Source organism: Sabethes cyaneus, chromosome 3 (genome assembly GCF_943734655.1).
Source record: "Sabethes cyaneus chromosome 3, idSabCyanKW18_F2, whole genome shotgun sequence".
NCBI lineage: Eukaryota > Metazoa > Arthropoda > Insecta > Diptera > Culicidae > Sabethes > Sabethes cyaneus.
In genome coordinates, this window is record NC_071355.1 from 4460529 (window position 1) to 4485978 (window position 25450).

The 25450-nt window shown below is 42.4% G+C and overlaps 2 protein-coding genes and 2 long non-coding RNA genes across 4 annotated transcripts; 2 read left to right on the forward strand and 2 right to left on the reverse strand.

Annotated features, from left to right (window-relative positions):
* Positions 1-6546: 6546 nt before the first annotated feature.
* Positions 6547-6947, forward strand: LOC128744642 (uncharacterized). The gene is made up of 3 exons (XR_008412403.1): positions 6547-6616; positions 6674-6764; positions 6820-6947. It is a non-coding gene; the product is annotated as an uncharacterized LOC128744642 (long non-coding RNA).
* An 8654-nt stretch (positions 6948-15601) lies between these two features.
* Positions 15602-16002, reverse strand: LOC128744670 (uncharacterized). The gene is made up of 3 exons (XR_008412405.1): positions 15933-16002; positions 15785-15875; positions 15602-15729 (listed from the first exon to the last, which is right to left on the reverse strand). It is a non-coding gene; the product is annotated as an uncharacterized LOC128744670 (long non-coding RNA).
* Positions 16003-17416: 1414 nt separating this feature from the next.
* Positions 17417-21778, reverse strand: LOC128744244 (uncharacterized protein K02A2.6-like). The gene has a single exon (XM_053841100.1). It carries the CDS (start codon positions 21776-21778, stop codon positions 17417-17419), a length of 4362 nt encoding a protein of 1453 aa, XP_053697075.1.
* A 1144-nt stretch (positions 21779-22922) lies between these two features.
* LOC128744247 (dihydroorotate dehydrogenase (quinone), mitochondrial-like) lies at positions 22923-24472 on the forward strand. The gene is made up of 3 exons (XM_053841102.1): positions 22923-22943; positions 23209-23642; positions 23713-24472. The coding sequence occupies exons 1-3, from the start codon at positions 22923-22925 to the stop codon at positions 24470-24472; spliced, it is 1215 nt and encodes a 404-aa protein (XP_053697077.1).
* The last annotated feature ends 978 nt before the right edge of the window (positions 24473-25450 follow it).

Below are 25450 nucleotides of genomic sequence, written 5' to 3' on the forward strand. Positions count from 1 at the left end.
ATCCGATGTTTAAGTTGATTGAACTTTAAGTACGGTCGTTAACCTGTTGATCCGAAATCTCCCTCAGTACAGTGTTCCGCGAGTGATAAGATATAAAAATTGGCGACGAGCGAGAAAAGTTTCCGGTACGCGTTTAAATTCAAATGGTGCAAATAGTGAAATTTATGTAATGCAAAGGCATTTTGAAGATTTCGGTGATTTTTATAAATTGTACGGCAAAGGTCGGTATAAGTGCTTTTAGTAGTGGAAATTTGTTAGAAAACTGACGAAAATTTGTGTGCAAAGGTGCTAAATTTTCTGAGATTTATAGCGTCGCTGAGGGGGAAAATATCTGTGAAAGGCAAAGGTCTACTATTTGAAAAATTGGCGGAAATAGTGCGCGGCTTGTGAGAGGCAAAGGCTTCCCGTTAGGAATTTTGAATTGTTGTATTGAGCGGAATACGGAATACGTGATACGGAATAAATTGTAAGGAAGAAAGTGAAGCAAAAGGTATATTTAAAGTGTTTTTTTTAAAAAGGCAATTTTTCGTTTAAAGAAAGTTTTATATTCGGTGCTCCAACGGGAGAATAGTTTTTTTTTTGCTAATTCAACAATACATACATCGCCTATATTGCTCGAAGCGTATTGAGCTTAGCTTCGAATTGTGTGCAGCTTTAGATTTTTTTTGCTGAAGTTTGAAGTGGTGTGCAGCTTACCTACCAGTTTACCGCATCGACGCGTGAGAGGATTTGGTTTAGCAGCGTCCACTTATCGTGCGTTACTTATCGTTACGCATCCATAGCGTTCATCTGGTCATCAGCGGCAGAGAGCGCGTGAAGAGATTTTGTTCTGAGTGGTATAGTATACATCAGCTTCGGTAAGCGACTTCTACATTTGCTTTTATTAGGGTGACCGTATTTTTTTCTTGTGCAGCATAATTTCATCTGACATGGCTTCTAACATTATCGGTTCTATTGAACCCTACGTCCCTGGTGCTTCATTTAGCAATTATGTTGAGCGTCTTGGATATGTCTTTCAATACAACCAGGTTCCCGAGAACTCGCAAAAAGCTCTGTTCATTACGTTGAGTGGGCCAGTAGTATTTGAGGAACTCAAGCTACTGTACCCAGCTAAAGACTTATCAACCATACCATATAATGAGATGATAAAAAAATTGAAAGAGCGGTTCGATAAAAGTGAATCGGACTTGATTCAGAGGTTTAAATTTTACAACCGTGTGCAAGGGGTTGATGAATCGGCGGAAAATTTTGTATTAGCCGTCAAGATGCAGGCTGAGTTTTGCGAATTCGGGGAGTTTAGGGATACAGCAATTAGAGACAAATTATTAATGGGTGTGTACGACAAAGATTTGCAGCAAAAGATGTTAGGCGAAGAGAATCTTACGCTAGCATCAGCTGAGCGCATGCTAGTGAATTGGGAGTTGGCCGGATCGCGAGCTAGGATGTTGGGTGGTAGAGCAGAGCAGGTAGCAACGGTTAAAGCTAGGCTGGGAAGACGGGATAATTTTTTGAATGATTCCAGGAATAGAGGCAGGAGCAGGAGCAGAAGTCGTTCGGGCTTTGGTTTGAGAAGCAGGAGTAGGAGTGGTAACAGGAATAGAAGTAAGAGCGGCTCTAGACATGACCATTATGGTTATAACAAACGTAATGTAACCTGTTACTACTGCGGCAAACCGGGCCACATTGTAAAGAAATGTTTTAAGTATCTTAACAGCCAACGGAAACCGACTGTTCGTTTTGCTGACGAACCGCATCCTGGTACTAGCAGCGGTTTGGAACAATTATTCAACAGATTAAAGCCAACAATGGATGACTCTTCGGATGAATCAGGTGATTTTACTTGTATGATGGTATCTAACAAAACTAGATTGAATGAACCATGTTTGACTGATGTGTTGATTGAGGGTCGTACTGTTAAAATGGAGGTTGATTGCGGCTCTACAATTACTTTAATAGGGAAACAATTATATTGCAAATTTTTTGACATGCCTCTGCAAAAATGTTCAAGGAAATTGATTGTTGTTAATGGATCTGAACTTTCAATTTTGGGGAAGGTGTTGGTTGATGTTGTTATTAACGGAATTTATAAGCGTTTAGAGTTGATAGTTTTAGATAGTAAAAACGATTTTCTTCCTTTATTAGGACGTAGTTGGTTGGACGTTTTCTATCCAAGCTGGAGAAAAGTTTTTGCTAATTCTTCTTTTGCTAACAATATTCGTTCATATGACAGTAAAGATAAAATAATTTCGGACATTAAAACACGTTTTCCCAATGTTTTCCTCAAAAATTTTTCTTCTCCGATTATAGGGTATGAGGCTGACTTAGTGTTGAAGGATGATTCACCGATATTTAAGAGAGCCTACGATGTTCCGTACAGATTACGAGAAAAGGTTTTAGAACATTTAGACATGTTAGAAAGGGAAAAGGTTATTACACCAATTAAGACTAGCGAGTGGGCTTCCCCTGTAGTTGTAGTGATGAAAAAGAATCAGGAGATCAGAATGGTTATTGACTGTAAGGTTTCCATTAATAAATTAATCATTCCAAACACATATCCTCTTCCCGTTACGCAGGACTTGTTCGCTAAACTGTCTGGTTGCAAAGTATTTTGTTCGCTGGATTTAGAAGGTGCATACACCCAGTTAGCTTTATCAGAAAAATCTAAGAAAATAATGGTAATAAATACCATAAAGGGACTGTTTACATACAATCGTTTGCCTCAGGGAGCGTCTTCTAGTGCTGCTATTTTTCAGCAGGTTATGGAGCAGGTTCTGGCAGAGTTAGACAATGTTTCTGTTTACTTAGACGATGTTCTAGTTGCAGGAGTTGATATGGAGGATTGTCGTAAGAAGCTTTATACAGTACTGGAAAGACTAAGCAATGCAAACATCAAAGTTGATTGGAAGAAATGTTCGTTTTTCGTGTCGAGTTTGCCTTATTTAGGGCATATTATATCTGACAATGGGTTGCTTCCAAGCCCAGATAAAGTGACTACAATTAACCAAGCTTCTACACCTAAAAATGTAACTGAGTTGAAAGCTTATTTGGGTCTCCTTAACTATTATGGCAAGTTTGTTCCGCATCTGTCTTCAAAACTGTTTTGTCTGTATCAATTACTCAAGAAAGATGTTAAATATGAATGGAGTAAAGAATGCGAACTGGCTTTTATTAATAGCAAAGCTGCTTTATTAGATGCAAATATTTTAGAATATTATGATCCAAAAAAGCCAATCGTAGTTGTTTCAGATGCTTCAGGTTATGGATTGGGTGGAGTAATCGCACATGTGGTTAACGGTGTAGAAAAGCCAATTTGTTTTACTTCGTTTTCCTTGAATAAAGCACAGCGTTCTTATCCGATTCTGCATTTAGAGGCTTTGGCACTAGTAAGTACAGTCAAGAAATTCCACAAATTCCTTTATGGACAAAGTTTCACGGTTTATACTGACCATAAGCCTCTAGTTGGAATTTTTGGAAAGACGGGTAAAAATGCTATTTATGTCACTAGGTTACAGCGGTATATTTTAGAGCTTTCTATCTATGACTTTACCATATGTTACAGACCATCAGCACAAATGGGCAACGCGGATTTCTGCTCTCGTTTTCCGCTTGAACAGGGTACTCCAGAAGAGTATGATAGGGAATTCGTAAAGAGCATAAATTTTACTCAGGAAGTTCCCATAGATTGCTCCAAGATAGCCAAGGAAACAAGTCGTGATGTGTTTTTACAAAGAATAATTGCTTATTACCAGAATGGTTGGCCTGAGAGAATAGACAAAGACTTGATGAATATTCACTCTAATAGACACGACCTGGAAGTGGTTGACGGGTGTCTAATTTTCCAGGATAGAGTTGTTATACCAAAATCGATGCAAGGAGATATTTTGAAATTGTTGCATGTAAATCATTCTGGTATGGTAAAGATGAAGCAAATGGCTCGTAGGTCTGTGTTCTGGTTTGGTATTAACGCTGCTATTGAAGCTTTCGTCCACGCCTGTGAACCGTGTAATAGAATGGCAGTAACACCCAAAGTAAGCACGCAAACTCACTGGCTTCCTTCGATTCGTCCGTTTAGTAGGATACACGCGGATTTTTTTTATTTTGGTCAAAAGGTATTTCTACTGATCGTTGACAGTTTTTCGAAATGGATCGAAGTAGAATGGATGAGGTTTGGAACAGACGCAAGCAAGGTTATTAAGAAATTCATTTCCTTTTTTGCCAGATTTGGTCTTCCGGATGTGGTGGTTACAGATGGCGGCCCACCATTTAATTCGGTTGCTTTTATTTCGTTTTTGGAAAGGCAAGGTATAGTTGTCATGAAAAGCCCTCCTTACAATCCTTCTAGTAACGGGCAAGCCGAAAGGTCTGTCAGGATTGTAAAGGAGGTGTTCAAAAAATTCCTTTTTGATTCAGAGGTAAAGCGGATGGAAACGGAAGATCAAATTAATCTATTTTTGATGAATTATCGGAATACTTGCTTGCCTAAAGATGGTAGTTTTCCATCGGAGAGGATTTTCAAATATACGCCAAAAATCCTATTGGATTTAATTAATCCAAAGAAAATAAATAAGCCAAAGAAAATTGACGATTTTATTGATGATAATAAATCAAAAATCTGTGATATTAGTAATAAGCAATCAGTTTCTGTTGACCCTATTGCTCGATTGAAATTGGGGGATATTATTTGGTACAAAAATCACAATATAAAAGACTGTTCAAGATGGGTTGAAGCTAAATTTGTAAAACAGTATTCTCCTACAATCTTCCAGATTTCTATTGGAAGCGTGGTGCTAAAGGCGCATCGAGAGCAATTGAGGGTCCCCAAAGTAACTAACTGTCGTCAGAATCTGACAGTTCCGTGCAGAAGGACCTGCAAGCGTGAAAGGACCATGTCAGACGACGAACTCTTTCATTTCTCTGACACGATATCAAAGAATAAAGAAAAGAAAATCCGATACAATGATGGTTCAAGTAGCAAAGCGGGATCTTCGGTATTGCGACGATCTGACAGATTACGACAGCATAGAGACAACAGGAATTGAAAAGTGAAAAGTTTTTATTTAAGTTTTTTTTGGTGAGAGAAAAGATGTAATTTAAGAAAACGTGAAGAAGTTTTTATATATAAAAAAAGAAAAGGTTATATGTATGGTTATATAAAAACAAATGTGAAAGGTGTCAATGGGCACAAGCTGAAAAAGAAAAACATTACTAATTGAAAATTATGTACAAACAAAGCATAAAGGTGTCAACGGGCACAATCTGAAAAACAAAAATTTTATTAAACGAAAATTATGTATAAAGTAAAAGGTGTCAACGGGCACAATCTGAAAAAGAATATTTTATTGAGCAAATTTTATATACAAACAAGATGGAAAGGTGTCAAAGGACACAATCGAAAGTGAAATATAAATATTACAAATATTACTTACAAAATACAAAACTGTCAATGAATAAATGACGTCAATGATTGTATATTAATTAGTTAAGTGAATAAAAATTTAGAATGTTAAGCGCAATCAAGTGGTTATACAAAACATGAAAATTATTAGCTATAAAATTGTAAATACTAAAAAAAAAAAAATTTTGTATTCAAATTCTAAAAGAGGAAGAATTGTTATGTATAAGAAAAAGGCTCAGTAATAGCTAAGCCCATATCAGAGATGCAACAGCAGATTCAAATACTGCAACGAACACATGCAAATGAGTTTCTAATAAATACGGCTGAGCTGGCCTCAGAATCCGATGTTTAAGTTGATTGAACTTTAAGTACGGTCGTTAACCTGTTGATCCGAAATCTCCCTCAGTACAGTGTTCCGCGAGTGATAAGATATAAAAGACACCAACACCATTTGGATTTACGCACCATGTACTTCGTTTTGGCGGTGTTAATGGTAAGTCCCAATTTCTCAATAAATGACCTAAGGCTTCTTTCCCTGCTCTACTTTTGATTTCGGTGATATCGACGTTATTCGCAAAATCAAAAAGCATGTGAGGTCTCATCTGCTATTCGACACAGAATTTTTACCCATCCAGCGTCACACGAATCAACGTAACTAGTTCTATGAGAAAACCATGTTCTAGCGTTAACTGTCACAGCTTATTTCGTTTGACTGAATCGTAAGCCGCCTTGAAATCCATAAAAATATGATGAGTCAGCAAGTTGTACTCCCGGAACTCGTCAGTTACTAGACGCAGGGTAAATATCTGATCCATCGAGAAGCGACTCACATGAAAACCAACTTGTGTTACACTTCGAAATTATGCCGACAAAATGCGCTCAATTTTCCCACAGTGCAGTCGCTGTAAGTACGCAGCCCGCACGTCTGTAGTAAAAGAACTACGGAAAAATTATACCAGCTCTCCAAAAGAGATCACTTAGAAAGCGCTCTCAATGCTAAACTACCTAACACATTCGCAAGAGCAGATCAGTTTCCGGCGAAGCACGAAGTGGAATAGTCACCACTCCAGCGACGTGTCTTAATTTTGGATTTATTCCGCTTCCGCGTAACCGCTTCTCGCGTAAATATTATTCTGCTTTATTAAATCTGTGATATTGAGTGCGGAAAACCACATCTTCCTAACGGACGCATTAGGATACGCACCGGTGTAAGCATAACAGGTAGCTACCCTGATTAATTATCGCCGAATTAGTAATGGTAACTATATTACTATTTAGAATTACCAGCCTGCTGAGTGAGGAGAAGACACTCACGATCAATCTCAATTATCACACGGAGTCATCGACGGGAAAATTCATGCGATCAAAGGTAAACCAATGACAAACACGCGGTAACACAGCCCTAACGTAAATCTAATTGGCAGCCTGAAGTGTGAAGTACACGACTTGAACCATCCAAACAGCAAGGCAAAGCATAGGTGACAAACATCGATCCAGGATCCACTCGTAGATATATGGTGCGCCCGATCGAAGCAGTACCGTTATCAATAACAACGACAAGCCCTCAAAAGAGGTAAACGGCAACGCAATTTGACATGTGATGTGACGTAGACAATGGTGCTTATTACCAATCTCACTTCACGGTGAAATCAACGTGAAGTGAATTCGACCCTATTCCGAAAGTCACGCAAGTGAGATGAAAAGTGAGAAGACACACCTCCCGTGAAAACAGGGTTATTCCCAAAATCATGCGACCAGCGTGGAATCGAAAAAAACGACGTTTCGCGTGAAAACATTTCACTTTGTTTTTGGGTGGTGAAATGATTCCACGAAAAGAGGTAAGTTTTATTTATCAATTACTAGCTGACCCGACAAACTTCGTATTGCCACAAATTAACCTGTGTTGTACATAAATCATGAATCTCGGATGATCTTTGTCACAATCTCGAGTTTTGCAAGCCCCCCAGTGTGCGGCGCTTCCGACGGCGGGTCACCGGCAACACTCGCGACCGGCTCGTCCTGAATGATCTAGTGTTACTATAGATAGTTTTTGTGGTCTTGTTATTGATTAACGTTTTATGGAAGAGTCTCGAATTTTTCGAGTTGGATTAGTTTTTGAGTTTCGCAAAAATTTCTGTTTTATTTGTGTGAGAGTCCATATCCCCCTACCACAGGGGTGAGAGGTCTCTAACTATCATAAAATAAATTCAAGACTCAAAAATCTCCTACATGCTAAATTTGGTTCCATTTGCTTGATTAGTACTCAAATTATGAGAAAATTTGTATTTCATTTGTATGGGAGCCCACCCTCTTAAAAGGGGAAGGGGTCGTAATACACAACAGAAAAAAATTCTGCCATCTAAAACTCCCACATGCCAAATATGGTTCCATTCACTTGATTAGTTCTCGAATTATGAGGAAATTTGTATTTCATTTGTGTAGAAGCCCCCCCTCTTGAAGTGTGGAGGGATCCTAATTCACCATAGAAAATATTTTTCCCTCCAAAAACCTCCACATGCCAAATTTGGTTCTATTTGCTTGATTAGTTCTCGAGTTATGGGGAAATTCGTATTTCATTTGTATAGGAGCCCCCCCCTCCTAAAGTGGGAAGAGGTCCTAATTCATCACAGAAAAAATTCTTGCCTCCAAAAACACCTACACGCCAAATTTGGTTCCATTTGCTTGATTAGCTCTCGAGTTATGAGGAAATTTGTATTTAGTTTTATAGGATCCCCCCCTCGTAAAGTGGGGAGGGGTCCCAATTCATCATTGAAAAAAAATTTGTCTCCAAAAACACACACATGCCAAATTTGGTTCAATTCGCTTGATTAGTTCTCGAGTTATGAGGAAATTTGTATTTCATTTGTACAGGAGCCCCTCCTCTTAAAGTGGGAAGGGGTCCTAATTCACCATAGAAAATTTTCTTGCCCTCGAAAACCTTCACATGCCAAATTTGGTTCCATTTGCTTGATTAGTTCTCGAGTTATGAGGAAATTTGTATTTCATTTGTATAGGAGCCCCCCCTCCTAAAGTGGGGAGAGGTTCTTATTCATCATAGAAAAAATTCTTGCCTCCAAAAACACCTACATGCCAAATTTGGTTCCATTTGCTGGATTAGCTCTCGAGTTATGAGGAAATTTGTATTTCGTTTGTATAGGAGCCCCCCCCTCCTAAAGTGGGGAGGGGTCCCAATTCATCATAGAAAAAAATTTGTCTCCGAAAACACACACATGCCAAATTTGGTTCCATTTGCTTGATTAGTTCTCGAGTTATGAGGAAATTGGTATTTCATTTGTACAGGAGCCCCCCCTCTTAAAGTGAGGAGGGGTCCTAATTCAACATAGAAAATTTTCTTGCCCTCGAAAACCTTCACATGCCAAATTTGGTTCCATTTGCTTGATTAGTTCTCGAATTATGAGGAAATTTGTATGGAAGCCCCCCCTCTTAAAGGGAAGAGGAGTTATAATTCCCCTTATAAAGAGGGGAGGGGTCTCAAATTACCCTAGAATAAATTCTTGTCACCGAAAACACCCACATGCCAAATTTGGTTCTATTTGCTTGATTAGTTCTCGAGTTATGCAGAATTTTGTTTCATTTGTATGGGAGCCCCCCCTCTTAGTGGGGGGAGGGATCTCTAACCATCACTAAAACCTTTCCTGACCCCAAAAACCTCTACATGCAAATTTTCGCGCCGATTGGTTCAGTAGTTTTCGATTCTATAAGGAACAAAGGACAGACAGACAGACAGACAGACAGACAGACAGACAGACAGACAGACAGACAGACAGACAGACAGACAGACAGGCAGACAGACAGACAGACAGACAGAAATCCTTCTTTATAGGTATAGATTTTACATTTGATTAGTCAGTAGAAGGCAAATTTTTGTGTTTTTAACAACTAATTGAACTAGCAGCAGCGCACAATAAACTCAAATTATGGTACAAGGAATACGACGGGTCGTTTTTAGTCGTCGAAAAAATCTGCCCCCGGCATGGTCGCCGGAAACAACGTCTACAACAATTACGGCTTTTGACCGCTAGGATCCAAATTCTACCCTGGAAGGAATTAATACCGGAGTGTCGAAAGATAGCTTCCATCGACGTTTACCAAACGGTAGTCATGTCAGCAGTGGTTGTGGCAAGAACATTCACGCCATCGCTGCCGGTCAGCTTAACGTCTGTTGTTCGTTGAAAACGGAAAAATATTCCGTGCCACTACAAGTAGCAGAAAAATATCCCAACTAGATGACAAACCGACTTTAGGAATGACCTGCATCGCCCGTTTTTCATAAAAATCAGCCTACCGCTAGTCCGTCGTTCTTCTTCCTGCTACAAGATACGCTGGACCTTAGCACGCTTACCACCGACGAAGGTGCGGCCGGTAACGAGAGCGACAAGACCGATAAATTTCTGGACAATTACGGTGACATCAGTGAATCGAAGGATCCATTTCAGTTTATCAATCAAATAGAACCGTCTGCGTTGGCATGCAGTAAGCAGTACGTCGTCACAAACAAAAAGAAAATACTCCCCTCGCCGCTGGCGATCTGAGTATTGTTGCAGTTGAAAACCGTAATAACCGACGTGCGACATTCGGTTTTATTCTTGTTCTGTGTGTCGCAACTACGTCGCACGTGGTCGCTGTGTTCGCACATTGATGCGCTATACAGCGTACCACCTGCGACGTAGTTGCGACACACGGAACAAGAATAAAACCGAATGTCGCACGTCGATTATTACGGTTTTCAACTGCAACAGCAATAGTGTATCGGTAACGGCGGCGGCTGACGTTCAGGTCGGTTCTGCTACTCCATCGACCACTCTTACTTACTTACTTATGTGTCCATGTCCGCCGGTCCGGCAGAACAAAGGGATGAAATCAGAGATCTCCACTGCTGACGGTTGCCCGCCATGGCTTTTACCTGTCGCCAGGACAGGTTCTCGTCTACAGCCCGGATCTCGTTGGCTAAGCTCCGTCGCCAGGAGCCTCTGGGTCTGCCTCTTCTACGCTGTCCTCGTGGATTCCAGTCGAGGGCTTCTCTGCAAACCTCGTTCGCTCCTTTCCTCAAGGTGTGTCCGATCCACTTCCACCTACGTTCACGAATTTCTGTGGCTATCGGCTGTTGATGACACCGACGATGGAGTTCCTCATTGGATATCCAATTATCAGGCCACCAGGCACGAATGATGTATCGCAGGCACCGGTTAATGAATACCTGCAGTGTTTGCGTCGTCTCCGCTGAGACGCACCACGTTTCGCAGGCATACAGCAGTACGGATTTAACGTTTGAATTAAAGATTCGGGGTTTCGTACGTAGAGTGATCTGGTTTGAGCGCCAAATGTTTCGCCCTGCAAAGGCACCCCTGGCCTTCCTGATCTGTGTGGCTATATCAGTCTTGGTACCACCATCGGGCGTTGTTTGGCTACCAAGCTTTTGAAAGGCGTCTACCTGCTCAACTTGTTGTCCCGCTACTGTGAAGTTGGTGGAATTTTCAGTGTGTACTACCATAGACTTGGTTTTCGCTACATTGACTGTGAGACCTGCTGCCTGGGAGCTCTCGGAGAGGTCATCTAACTTGCTCTGCATATCGTTTCGGCGTTGTGCGAGCAAGACAATGTCGTCGGCTAGGTCGAGGTCATTTAGCTGCTCCATCGCTAGAGGATTCCAAGGCAATCCTCGATTTGGTCTACTGTCAATTGCTCCAACTAATATCTCATCCATAACGATGAGAAACAGAAGCGGTGATAAAATGCAGCCCTGTCTCACGCCAGCAGTAACCCTTATCGGGTCGGACAAGACGCCGTCGTGCAAAACCTTGCACGAGAACGCCTCGTACTGAGCCTCAATGAGATGAACTAGCTTATCTGGAACTCCTCTACGCCTAAGTGCGCCCCAGATGTTTTCGTGATTGAGTCGGTCAAACGCCTTTTCGAAGTCAACGAACACCAGCAGAAGAGAGTCCTGGAATTCGTTGATCTGCTCCAATATAATGCGGAGCGTTGTGATATGGTCTACACATGATCGGCCAGTACGGAATACTGCTTGCTGCCGCCGGAGAGTAGCGTCGATCTTGTCCTGGATCCGGTTGAGGATTACCTTACAGAGTACTTTGCGAGTAATACAGAGCAACGTGATGCCACGCCAGTTACCGCATTCCGTTAGGTCTCCTTTCTTAGGGACTTTGACCAATATGCCCTGCATCCAGTCCACTGGAAAAGTTGCGGTTTCCCAAATATTGCTGAAAAGCTGATGCATCATCTGGGCTGACAAAGATGGGTCAGCTTTGAGCATTTCGGCTGAAATATGATCTATCCCTGGCGCTCTATTGGATTTCATACTCTTGATGGCTGCTACAATTTCATCCAGCGATGGCGCCTCCGAGTTGACGCGACTAATTCGACGAACTGTAGGCGTCATACGCTGCTGGTTTTGTTGGTCTTAAGCTGTTCTGTACGGTCAGTCAATAGCTGACCAGCTCTGTCCTTTAGCGGCATCTTTGTATTCATCCTGGCACCACTAAGGCGGCGAGAAATATCGTACAACAAACGGATATCACCATTGGCGGCGGCGGTTTCTCCTTGTTCGGCTAGGGAGTTAGTCCAGGTTCTCTTGTCCCGCCTACAAGCACATTTAACAGCCCTCTCCAGTTCGGCGTATCGTTGACGGGCAGCTGTCTTAGCCGATCTGGTCCGCGCTCGCTCAATGCCGGCTTTCGCCTCTCTCCGCTCGTCGATCTTCCTCCAAGTTTCATCCACCCGCTACGCGCTTTGCCGAGGGTTTCATCACTGGTCGTGATGAAGGCGTTCTTGATGCCGGTCCATTGCTCTTCGACGGTTTCACCAGATGGCAACTCCGAGGCTCGAGATTCAAGTTGTTCAACAAAGGCCCTTTTCACCTCAGAATTCTCCAATCGGCGGACGTCGTAGCGGCACCCAACTTTCTCCTCCCGTCGTTGGACACGTGCGACGCGCAGACGTATCTCAGCGATGACAAGATGATGGTCGGATGCAATATCTGCGCTGCGTTTGTTGCGTACATCAAGAAGGCTCCTTCTCCATTTCCGGCTGATGCAGATGTGGTCGATTTGGTTTTCTGTTCGGCCGTCGCGGGAAACCCACGTGACTTTATGTACTGGCCTATGGGGGAAGAGCGATCCACCAATGACCATGTCGTTATTACCACAGAATTCTGTAAACAGCTCCCCGTTTTCGCTCATCTCTCCTAGACCATGGCGTCCCATGACGCGTTCAAGGTCCGCGTTGTTTTAGTCAATCTTCGCTTTGAAGTCGCCCATGTGAATTTGGATGTCCCCCTTCGGGATTTTCTCAACCATGCTGTTCAGCTGGCTGTAAAAGCTCTCTTTCGCCTGCAGGTCGGCAGCATCTGTTGGCGCATAGCACTGGATTGCCGTAAGGTTCCTGAATCTGGCAACGATTATTCGCTCATTTATCGGTTCCCACTTCATCAGGGCCGCATGTGCCCCTGGGCTCAGTAGGAATCCAACTCCTGTTTCTCGAGTAGCATTTTCACCTCGTATGCCAGAGTAGAGCAAGACTTGCCCGGATGATGTCCTATGTTCGCCAGTACCCGGCCAGCGAACCTCGCTCAGCCCCAGGATTTCAAGCTTCAGGCGGCTAGCTTCCCTTGCGAGTTGCGCCAGCTTACCCTGCTGGGCAAGGGTCAGTATATTCCATGTTCCGATTCGTGTCCGTGTTTTCATGCTAAAGGTCGTTGCCAATAATCCAGAGAGATTTCTTCTTTCATTTTCGGTAACTTTTTTATTTTCTGGTACAGTAGGCTGTTAACCTAAGGTCCTTATCCCGCTGATGGGGCTGCCATCTTAATGTGGGCGGGAGCCACTGTGCCCTCTTTCTGTTAGCATACGACAACCGAAGTTGCGTACCCCAGCCGGCACCTCGTGGAGGTAGGAATAGGAGTTAATGAACAGAGGTTATGGAATGCACATGTTCACCCTTTGCCAGCCATCGACGACTCTGGTTAGTTTAAAAAGAATGCTTCGCTTCGGATCAAGAGTAAATACGCTAGCAGCGGCTGCGACGAACGGCAACGGTAGCAAAGACAGTCTCAGCTTGCTGGAATGTCAAGTGCTCTACAAAGGATTTACAATTCTATTTGGTGTCGTACGTTGACTATGGAAACTTTAATATGGTAGCTGCAGTGGACGAGCTTAATAAGTTTTGTCCCAAAAGCCCGGTGATGACTGATGAAAATTCGTGATTCACGTGCCACTTGTCTCAACGGCGAAAGCGGCTGCCAAACGGAAGTCATCGGACAAATCGGCAGTAAGATCAAAGTACAACTGGTCGATTATGAAAACGTTATTATTGCGGAAATAATAAGATCAGCCTCATTAGATCGATAGTTCTTTTTTGACTTGAAACTATGACGCTGCTCCCGCTGGACATACACATTTTTGCCGTGTTCGAGCGGAAGGGGCTACGGATATTTGGTGTTATACCAACTGAAAGCGAAGAGTAACGTAGGTCGGAGGCGTTTGAATCATGAGCTACAGGTATTGCTTGGAGATTCCTGTCGTACATCTGTCGAAATTCGGTAGGCCATGGCAAGTAGAACGAAACAAACCCTTTAGTATGCTACGGCACCAGGAACAGAGGGACCCAACATACAAGATGGCTCGACCATGTCGAAAGCGACTTGCGACTTCTAGGACGCCGGAGAAAACCGCGACGAGTGACCCAAGATCGAGTTGAATGGAAACGACTGCTTGATTAGCCACCCTGGTTCTCTGATGCTGACGACGATGACAGCGGAACATATTGAATGGATTATGTGCTAAATTGGATCAGTAGTACATAACAAATTTATTTAGATGCAGTTTAATATAAAATTACATAAATTTTTAAGTTAAATGAACTTACTTCAACAATAATTCGTATATAGAGAATCTTTTGAAAAGTTCGTATAACTCACAGTAGCGTTTCAATAATTTAACTGACACGATAAAGAAATTAATCAATGCGGGACAATTTCCGTGACACTTGGTAATCCGTCACAAACCGGAACCTTCAAAATCCGGTTCAGTCCCGCAAAATACAACTCGTCTGGACAGTATAATTTCAAGTCCAATCTGATGTCTAAATTCAAGTCCCAGCTGGCCAGGCGAAAATCAAAATACAGATGGAAATATGGCACCAATGTGTGCGCTGCTGCACTGCTCTACTAGCGCTAGCCGTCCGTCCGGAAAGGGAAATAAGAAGGGCATCCCTTTTGCTCCACGGACCATTGATGAGAGACTGTAGATTTTATTGCATAACTTCACATGAGTAGGCAAATAAAACAATCCGACGCTATTCCGTCAATCTTGTCAATGGGGTTATTATGCAACTCATTTCACTGCCAATCTCACTTCACGAATGAAATTTTTTTCACTTCACTCTACGTGGAATCGGGAATAGGCCAAAAAAAGTGACGTGAGTGTGGAAGTGAAATTTATTTCACCGTGAAGTGAGAATGGAAATAAGCAAATGGAACCAAATTTAGCATGTAGGAGATTTTTGAGTCTTGAATTTATTTTATGATAGTTAGAGACCTCTCACCCCTGTGGTAGGGGGATATGGACTCTCACACAAATAAAACAGAAATTTTTGCGAAACTCAAAAACTAATCCAACTCGAAAAATTCGAGACTCTTCCATAAAACGTTAATCAATAACAAGACCACAAAAACTATCTATAGTAACACTAGATCATTCAGGACGAGCCGGTCGCGAGTGTTGCCGGTGACCCGCCGTCGGAAGCGCCGCACACTGGGGGGCTTGCAAAACTCGAGATTGTGACAAAGATCATCCGAGATTCATGATTTATGTACAACACAGGTTAATTTGTGGCAATACGAAGTTTGTCGGGTCAGCTAGTAATTGATAAATAAAACTTACCTCTTTTCGTGGAATCATTTCACCACCCAAAAACAAAGTGAAATGTTTTCACGCGAAACGTCGTTTTTTTCGATTCCACGCTGGTCGCATGATTTTGGGAATAACCCTGTTTTCACGGGAGGTGTGTCTTCTCACTTTTCATCTCACTTGCGTGACTTTCGGAATAGGGTCGAATTCACTTCACGTTGATTTCACCGTGAAGTGAGATTGGTAATAAGCACCATTGTCTACGTCACATCACATGTCAAATTGCGTTGCCGTTTACCTCTTTTGAGGGCTTGTCGTTGTTATTGATAACGGTACTGCTTCGATCGGGCGCACCATATATCTACGAGTGGATCCTGGATCGATGTTTGTCACCTATGCTTTGCCTTGCTGTTTGGATGGTTCAAGTCGTGTACTTCACACTTCAGGCTGCCAATTAGATTTACGTTAGGGCTGTGTTACCGCGTGTTTGTCATTGGTTTACCTTTGATCGCATGAATTTTCCCGTCGATGACTCCGTGTGATAATTGAGATTGATCGTGAGTGTCTTCTCCTCACTCAGCAGGCTGGTAATTCTAAATAGTAATATAGTTACCATTACTAATTCGGCGATAATTAATCAGGGTAGCTACCTGTTATGCTTACACCGGTGCGTATCCTAATGCGTCCGTTAGGAAGATGTGGTTTTCCGCACTCAATATCACAGATTTAATAAAGCAGAATAATATTTACGCGAGAAGCGGTTACGCGGAAGCGGAATAAATCCAAAATTAAGACACGTCGCTGGAGTGGTGACTATTCCACTTCGTGCTTCGCCGGAAACTGATCTGCTCTTGCGAATGTGTTAGGTAGTTTAGCATTGAGAGCGCTTTCTAAGTGATCTCTTTTGGAGAGCTGGTATAATTTTTCCGTAGTTCTTTTACTACAGACGTGCGGGCTGCGTACTTACAGCGACTGCACTGTGGGAAAATTGAGCGCATTTTGTCGGCATAATTTCGAAGTGTAACACAAGTTGGTTTTCATGTGAGTCGCTTCTCGATGGATCAGATATTTACCCTGCGTCTAGTAACTGACGAGTTCCGGGAGTACAACTTGCTGACTCATCATATTTTTATGGATTTCAAGGCGGCATACGATTCAGTCAAACGAAATAAGCTGTGACAGTTAACGCTAGAACATGGTTTTCTCATAGAACTAGTTACGTTGATTCGTGTGACGCTGGATGGGTAAAAATTCTGTGTCGAATAGCAGATGAGACCTCACATGCTTTTTGATTTTGCGAATAACGTCGATATCACCGAAATCAAAAGTAGAGCAGGGAAAGAAGCCTTAGGTCATTTATTGAGAAATTGGGACTTACCATTAACACCGCCAAAACGAAGTACATGGTGCGTAAATCCAAATGGTGTTGGTGCCGAAGAGGAACTGAATATATTTTGCTTGCAAATTCGCATAAAACTGACGCTCTAGAGAACACTAATCCTTTCGGTGGCTTTTTACGTACAAGAATCATGGACGCTAAAAGAAGCTGATCGACGAATGCTTGGGGTTTTAGCGTAAAATTTTGCAGAATCCAAAATGGAGTGTTACACAGACGCCTGAACCATGAGCTGTATTAAGAATGCAAATATGCTGTTAAGCTGAATGCAAATATGCGTCGAGAATGCTCGACGAAAGAGTAGCCAAAATTATTTTAAGCAGAGAATCAAGAAGAGACCGTAGACTTCGGAGTAGACATCGCACTGATAGATGTGCGCTATCGAGGATGATGCACGTTCAGTTGGTGTTCGAGGGGTTTGAAGAAATGTAGCCCAGGATTGAGTACTGGAGGACCATAACTCATTCGGCGCAGGATCGATAACGGACTGTCGTCACTCAAGTAAACTAATGTCGAATTTGTTTATTCAATCCGGATTGGAACTTGTTTTAGATTTAGTAAAACGCGATCGAACGATTAAAACAGAGCTTTATTAAGATGGTCTATTCACATCAAAGTACTGATACAGAATACATGAATGTTCAAGAATAATCAGTTGCTATAAGATTGGTATAAAAATGGCTGACTTGTACGAGGGGCTAGCAAATACCATAACATCCTCCCTACTCTAAGAAAAAGCTATTTGAACTCAACTTGATAATCATTAAATTTAACTGGTAAACGTGACGCTCTTTTTGGTCTGCATTCCCGTTGTTCAGAAACAGGTTTTGGCGATTGACATCCAGATGGCGCAGTAGCAGATACATTCGGAGCAAGATTCGGAATATTTGGCAACCTTGGTGACTGACACGGCAGATAATCCATCGAAGCAGGCGACGAGTGCAAAACATCCATTTGAAAGTCCGGCGATAAGTCCAAATTGTTGTTTACACAGGAAGAATCACTACGGTTTAGATTTTCTCCCGGTTGTACAAAAAAACTTTTCTTCGGCGAAGAACGGTCGGGCGACGTATCAGGTTCCTTACGCGGCTTAAGGTGTTTCAGGCTTCGGCGATAGTTTGCTCCATCTACTTGTACCACATAAGATCGATCGTTTAGGCAAGATGTAATTTTCCCCGGAGTCCACAGCTTTGATGTCTCAGGATTGAGTTGAACAAAAACTGGTGAGCCAGTTTGTAGAATAGGTAGGTTTCGTGTTTTCTTATCGTAGTGCAGTTTAGTTTTCCTTCTGTTGTTCTCGATTGAAGCGGGTACATTTTCAACAACTTTCGGGAGTAATTTAGCTGCTGAAGTAGGAATTCCACAGCGTGTAGATCGGGAAAACAGACGTGCCACTGGACTTGAGCCGACGTTGTTAGGAATATTTCGCCAGTGCAAAAGTGCAAACCAGAAATCCGTGTTTGTGTCTGCTGCCTTTTTCAGCAAACGTTTTGCGATCTTTACTGCTGCCTCGGACTTACCATTTGCTTGCTGGTGGTGTGGTGCTGACGTGATGTGTTCTATGTCCCATTCAGCTGTAAAACTTGCCATTTTCTGGTTTATAAAATTCGTAGCATTGTCAGTAAGAATTCGTTGTGGTTTACCGTGACGGGCAAAATTTTTTCTGCAGGCAGCGATGACTGATTCAGGTGTTAGATCTTTTAAAATGTCAACTTCGAAGAAGTCGGAGTAATGGTCGACTGTTACCAAGAATTTCTGATTTTTTCCTTGATATTCACAGAAAAAGACGTCCATTGAAACAAGTTGGAATGGATAGACCGGTATTCCATGGCTCAACATTGGAGGATTAGGCTGTGATGCAGCATACTTAGCACACACGTTGCATTGTTTGACCCAATCTTTGATCTGGCTGCTCATTCCTGGCCAAAAGAGATTTGCTCTGGCCAACTTCAACGTTGCTTCAGTTCCGTTGTGACTAGTATGACATTTTTCGATTAGTTTTCTTCGTATCTTGTAGGGAACAACTATACGATCGTCTCGAAAAACTATGCCGTCCTGAGTAGACAATTCGCTGCGACAGTTAAAATAAATTTTAGTTGCATCAGGAAGATGAACCATGGACTTGGGCCATCCTCGTCGCACAAACTCTGCAACCATTTGTAGAGTATAGTCTTGTTCCGTTTCTTTTTTTATTTCAGCTAGACAACTATCGGAGACATTCAAGAAACGTGAAAGTTGTATGTCCTCAACATCGTGAAACACTTTGTATATATTAAGCTTTTTGAAGTCCTTTTTCAGTTCTTTGTCGTCGAACGGCGCTCGAGACAACGTATCGGCCACAACATTGTCCTTGCCCGTAACAAATTTAATTTCCAAATTATAACGTTGCAAGTTGAGCAACATATGTTGAAGTCGTCTTGGTGCTGATAATAATGGTTTGCGAAATACGTTGATTAGAGGTTTATGGTCGGTTTTAATAGTTACCTTCGGATTTCCCACTACGAGTTGATCGAAGCGAACACAGGCAAATAAGATTGCGAGCAGCTCCTTTTCAATTTGTGCATAGTTACGTTCAGTAGGTGTGAGTGTCCTCGAAGCGTATCCAATCACACCTTCATTTTGATATACCGCAACTCCAAGTCCAAAGCAACTAGCGTCGCATTCGATAACCAGTGGGGCTTTTGGATTGTAGTACCGCAACGTTTTAACATCTGACACAAGGCGTTTAACGCATTCAAATTCGTCGTCTTCTGCTTTCCCCCAACTCCAGGTAACCGATTCCGATATCAGTTTACGAAGATTAGTCAAGTTAGCACTCAGGTTTGGAATGTACCTGCTCAGGTAATTCACCATACCGACGAAACGATGTACTTCTTTGCGATTCAGGGGAACGGGAAAATGTTGGATAGTGGAAATTTTTGATTCGTCTGGCTGTAGACCATTGTCTGTTAGTACGTGACCGTAGAACTTTACCGACGATTGGCAAAGCTTCAGTTTCGATTTGTTTAGTTTAACGTTTTGTTCCGCGAGACGTTGGAACAGTTTCTGTAAACACTTATTGTGATTTTCAAGAGCTTCCTTGAGAGTATCACCACTTCCAAATACCAGCAGGTCATCTGCTAGGCATTCGACACCACTTAAACCTTGAATTACTTCTTGAAGCTTCATCTGAAAAATCTCTGGAGCTGACGAAATACCGAATGGCAAGCGCGTCCAACGGTATCGTCCAAACGGTGTCCAAAATGTGGTGAGTTTACTACTGTTTTCGTCTAGCTCAACATGCCAAAAACCTTTTTTGGCATCCACGGTGGAGAATACTTTTGCTTTACCTAGTTCAGGGAGTATTTCATCTAGCGTATTAAACTGAAGGTTGGGTCTCTTCAACGCTTTGTTGAGAGGAATTGGATCAAGACAGATTCTGATGTTTTCTGATTCAGGTCCTGCCCGCTGAACGATAACTATGTTGCTTACCCATTCTGTGTGCATTTTTTCCTTGACAATTATCCCATCATTCTCCAATGACTCTAGCTCTTTCTGTAGCTTATCCCGCATGGCGATTGGCACACGGCGTGGAGACTGGATTGATGGAACAACGTTAGAGTCTACTTCAAGTGATACTGTTCCAGCAAATTTGCCGTAACCGCGGAAAAGTTCGCTATACTTCTCAACTACTTTCCGTGCTTCAATTCTGTAAACTTTAAATAATTCTTCTGATGACAGATTGGCATTGGCACTACCGAATACAACCGATTTGCAAAATTTTACGAAGCCTAGCATTCGTGACGCTTTTGCTGAAAGCAGTGGACGATGATTTACATCTACGACTTGCAGAACTAATCGGAATCTACGACCCTTTCTGCGACAAGGGATTTTTACCTGACCCAGCACGTTAATTGGAGAACCTCCAAAACTTTGAAGACGAAGTGTAGACGGCTGTATTTTCACATTTTCAGATTCACTAAGTTTCTTCAACCAGTCCACACCAATCAAACTTGTGTTCGCACCGGTATCTACCTCACACTGAACCTTTTTCCATTTCTGGGAAAATTTTAAATCCAGTTCTGCTAAAACACTTCCTCCTTTGTTAGAATTGTCGCATATCTTCCCGATTTCGCATTCGGTGTCACTCTCGTTGGAAGATGTATCATTTTCACTAGACGCACTTTGCTCGAATTCATCTTTTACTTCATTTACCCTCTTCGTTCTGCGGTTTCTCGACGTGTTACTAGCCTTGCACACTCGCTCAAAGTGATTTTTACCCTTGCAGCGGTGGCATCGCTTTCCTAACGCAGGGCACGAACCTTTCGTAAAATCATGTTTGTCCCCACAAAACTTGCAGCGCTGAGCTTGCTTCCGTAGACGAGTTTTCTTTTTTTCGATTTTATTTACCTCCACATCTAATGTTTCGGTGAAGAGTTCTGGACAGCGAATGGATGTTATTTCTTCTGTGCGGCACGTGTCTATCGCCTTCAACAGCGTAACATCTTCAATGCCCAACAACTTTGCTCGCATTTTTTTCCATTTATTGGAAGTAACGACCTTATAGGTAATCAAATCAGTCTCCAGCTGTCCGAGTTGCGCTATTTTAGCAAGATTCTTTAATCGAGACACATAGTCGTCGATACACTCATTCGTATTCTGAACGGCAGAGAAAAAGTCAAGCCGATCGACTATAATATTCCGTTTAGTAACCACTTTTGAACGAATTGCCTCCAGTGCGGCTTCTGGGTTGGCCTTCTCTGCTTCCGTCAATTCGAAATTAAAGTACTTCTTACGCGCAGTTTCTCCAATCACTGATAATAAAAAACTGACCTTTTGCGAATTTTCCTCGACTGGCCACCGGTCCATACCGATAGCTTTCGCGTAATCCTTCCAGCTTTTTTGAAAGAATTCAAAATTCTCACGCATGTCACCTTCTACAACTAGCGGCGATGGCTGCGGTACCTGGATACTGGATGCGCTCGGTCTTTGCACTGCTGATTGAGCCTGCGTCTGCACTTGTGCGGCAGTCTGCTTGCTTGAAGCTTGCATACCTTGGAGCAGCTGCGAAAACAAATTTGTCTGGTGCTCCAGAAACATTTTAAACTGGTTTGGATCCATTTTTATGAGGCACTCCAAACTACTTTTTCACTTCGAGTCGAAAAACAAAATGGCGTCTACAATTGCGCACTTAATGTTTTTTCAAAGTCACTACCGAAATTCCGTGTTTTCACAAGTTTGTTTCGCGATTTTCTTCAAATGACGCCGAAATCAACTTCTAGAAGCACACGCGAACTTCTGACACCATGTTTTAGATTTAGTAAAACGCGATCGAACGATTAAAACAGAGCTTTATTAAGATGGTCTATTCACATCAAAGTACTGATACAGAATACATGAATGTTCAAGAATAATCAGTTGCTATAAGATTGGTATAAAAATGGCTGACTTGTACGAGGGGCTAGCAAATACCATAACAGAACTGGATGAACTTTTTGTATTCATTTGCTCCTATCTGACAGATAAAATTCATCCAGTGTCAACCCGGATTGAATAAACAAATTCGACATAAGTATGGAGCTTAAGCTGACAGTTCAATATTTATAAGTACTCAAATAACTGCGGATGAAATACTAACTCTACTTTTAAATACTTAGAATTGAAGCTGGTAATATTTTCGGAGCTTGGACCCCAAAAGCTCTACTTAAATGATTTCATGAATCGTGGTGCCCCAGCAATTGAACATTCGTGAGTCGTATAAAAAGTTTAATTGAAATACTTACTTACTTAAGTGACTTGCCGTCCTAAGACAAAGCCTGTTGTAACGGACGCATCTAATTAAACGTTTATTAGATTATTTAATCAAATCCCAAATTCATTTTATTTTCTGTAACTAAAGAAGGTTTTGAAAAGTAGGTTCATAAATCGTGTATTTTCAGTACCTGCTTGTACGAATTGTAGAAAGATTAGAAGAAAGGATCAACAAAACAAACCATAATCCAAAACCAGGTATCTGAGCAAGACCCCTTTGGTGATTAGGCTGCATAGGTAGTTACAGTGTACCACGTGTATATGCACTTACCATGTTTATCAGGCAGGGTCCGAACGGTCCGAACACACTTTACCCCCGCCCCAGGTAGCGTCAAAGATAAGCCGGGAGAAAGTAACCTTTGTTTTGACTAGCGGAAGGAACAGGCAGAGTAAATAATTTCGTATTATTCATTAGGTAAAATTGTCTACGCCCTTTAACAATGAATGCACGAAAATGGAAATACCAACCAACCAGGTACAGTTCAGGGAATCAGTCGGTAAATAATTTCCCACTTCTCTATCTCTTTCACCACACCTGGATCAAATGATTTGAATTTGTATCGAAAGATAGGAAAAACCAAAGTTATCACTTTCACTCCAATTAGCCATAAGGATTTAGAATAATTGAATTTACCTAACTACGTATAAATAGATCAGCTTTACGAAAAAATAAACTAGTGCAAAATCAGACCAGCAGTAAAGCTTCTCATCCGAACGATCCTTTTGATTATTCTCCACAGCCAGCTCAATCACACTGCTCAATCATGAATCCAGTTCGCTCTCTATTGAAGGTAACAGCGCTCGGAGCAGCAACCTTTAGCATCACCTGCCTGTACAAGGGAAATGAAAGGTTCTACGAAAACATTTTCATGCCGATCGTTCGGCTCGCTCCGCCGGAAACTGCTCATCATCTGGCGGTGTTCGGCCTGAAGCTGGGATTGATTCGACCCGGATATCAAGATCCCGGCGTTCTGCGCACCCAGCTGATGAATATGGTTCTGCGCAATCCGGTCGGTATCGCTGCCGGGTTTGACAAACAGGGCGAAGCGGTCTGTGGACTGCATTTGCTTGGGTTCGGCTTTGTGGAGGTCGGATCGGTTACGCCCCAGCCGCAGCCGGGAAACCCGGGACCGCGAGTGTTTCGTCTGAAAGAGGATAAGGCGATTGTCAATAGGTATGTGTGGAGACTGAACGTGTTCTGTTACCATTATATTGTTTCATATCACCAATTTTTTTTTTTCCAGATACGGATTTAATAGTGAGGGCCACAAAGTGGTTTACGAGCGGCTGAAAGAAGCTCGTCAAAAGTGTGGCGAAGATGTTGCTTTAGGAATTAATTTAGGAAAGAATAAACTTTCAAAGGATGCGATCCGCGATTACGTGAAAGGAGTGAAACGATTTAGTGGCTTAGCTGATTATCTCGTTATCAATATAAGTAGCCCGAATACGCCCGGTTTGAGGACTATGCAAAACAAAAGTACGCTTTTCGTATTGTTGAGTGAAGTCCTGAAGGCACGGAGTTCCCTGCCGCTGGCAGAACAACGACCTATTATGGTGAAACTGGCACCGGACTTGTCCGACGAAGACATCCAGGAGATAGTCACAGTTGTATGCAGCAAAGCATGTGCCGTCGACGGGCTAATCGTATCGAATACAACCATCGAAAGGCCATCTAGTCTGAAGAGCATCAATGCCGGCCAGCTGGGCGGCTTGAGTGGGCAGCCATTGTTCCAAAGATCTACCCAACTGGTGGCCAAGGTGTACAAATGGACCGAGGGAAAGATTCCCATCATCGGCGTTGGAGGGATTTTCAGCGGTCGCGATGCGTACAATAAAATTCTGGCCGGTGCCAGCGCGGTTCAACTATATACGGCGTTTATTTACCATGGACCACCGATTGTGATACGAGTCAAACAGGAACTTGAGGAGCTACTGAAAGCGGACGGGTACGACAGCGTGCAGCAAGCCGTGGGCAAGGGCGTAGATCGCATCTTACAAAGTTGATGATTGGTTCTAAGAATAAAGATTTTTTAGGTATATATTTTCAAATATCTTTCGGCTTTTACTGTCTCAACGACACCGGAAGTGCCAATATGTGTGGCGTTGATCTAAAAAGTCAGTTGTGCTTCCCCAAAAATAGTCCAATAGTTATTTTACGAAAAAATAAACTAGTGCAAACTCAGACCAGCAGTAAAGCTTCTCATCCGAACGATCCTTTTGATTATTCTCCACTTTCTTACTAAGCCTTCCGAATAAGAGAAGGACCTTGGTTTGAAGGTTTAACGAAAATATTTCAAGGGTGCATCCTTTCAAAGAAGTAGGTTTGATTGCGCTCATTGCTTTACCCTTAGCGGTGTAATTTTGGTGGCTCCAGAGAGGAACCGACCTCCGAGCCAGCCAGCCGTAACATTTTGGTGTCACTCCAGAGAGGAAGTGTTCACATTTTTTAAAAAGACCAGGAAGGACGAAAGACTCCCCTGGCAAGATCAGCACGATTTTTAAGGAAGTGCTCACATTTCTAAAGACCAGGAAGGACCAAGATATTCCCCTGGCAAGGTCAATACGTTCAGAGAGGAGTTTTGACATTTAAAGACCGGGGAGGACGGACGAGATTCCCCTGGCAAGTATTATCAGTCAGCACGATAAAATCCTGTAGCACTTTAGAAAGGAGAGTGCCTACATTTTTTAAAAAGACCAGGAAGGACGAAAGATATTCCTCTGGCAAGATCAGCACGATTTTAAAACAGCGTTTACATAGACTAATCTCAAGATTTTTAGTCTTGACCTTGGAATGAGGTCATACATATATTAATATTTTTTTTTAAACGATGGTTCTACAATTGATGAAGGGACGGTAGGGGAAAGAAATGAAAATTTTGGTGAAGGAGGGGGAAGAGCGGAAAGGAAGGGGGGGGGGGGGGGTATTGGTAGCTATGCTTGACAAGTAGTCATTTTGACTCCTACCTTTTGTCCAATGCTGGA

Coding starts and splice junctions, on each gene's coding strand:
- LOC128744247 (XM_053841102.1), top strand. CDS start 22,923: ATGGAAATACCAACCAACCAG. Junction 22,944..23,208: donor TGGAAATACCAACCAACCAG/GTACAGTTCAGG, acceptor TATTCTCCACAG/CCAGCTCAATCACACTGCTC. Junction 23,643..23,712: donor GATAAGGCGATTGTCAATAG/GTATGTGTGGAG, acceptor TTTTTTTTCCAG/ATACGGATTTAATAGTGAGG.
- LOC128744244 (XM_053841100.1), bottom strand. CDS start 21,778: ATGGATCCAAACCAGTTTAAAATGTTTCTGGAGCACCAGACAAATTTG.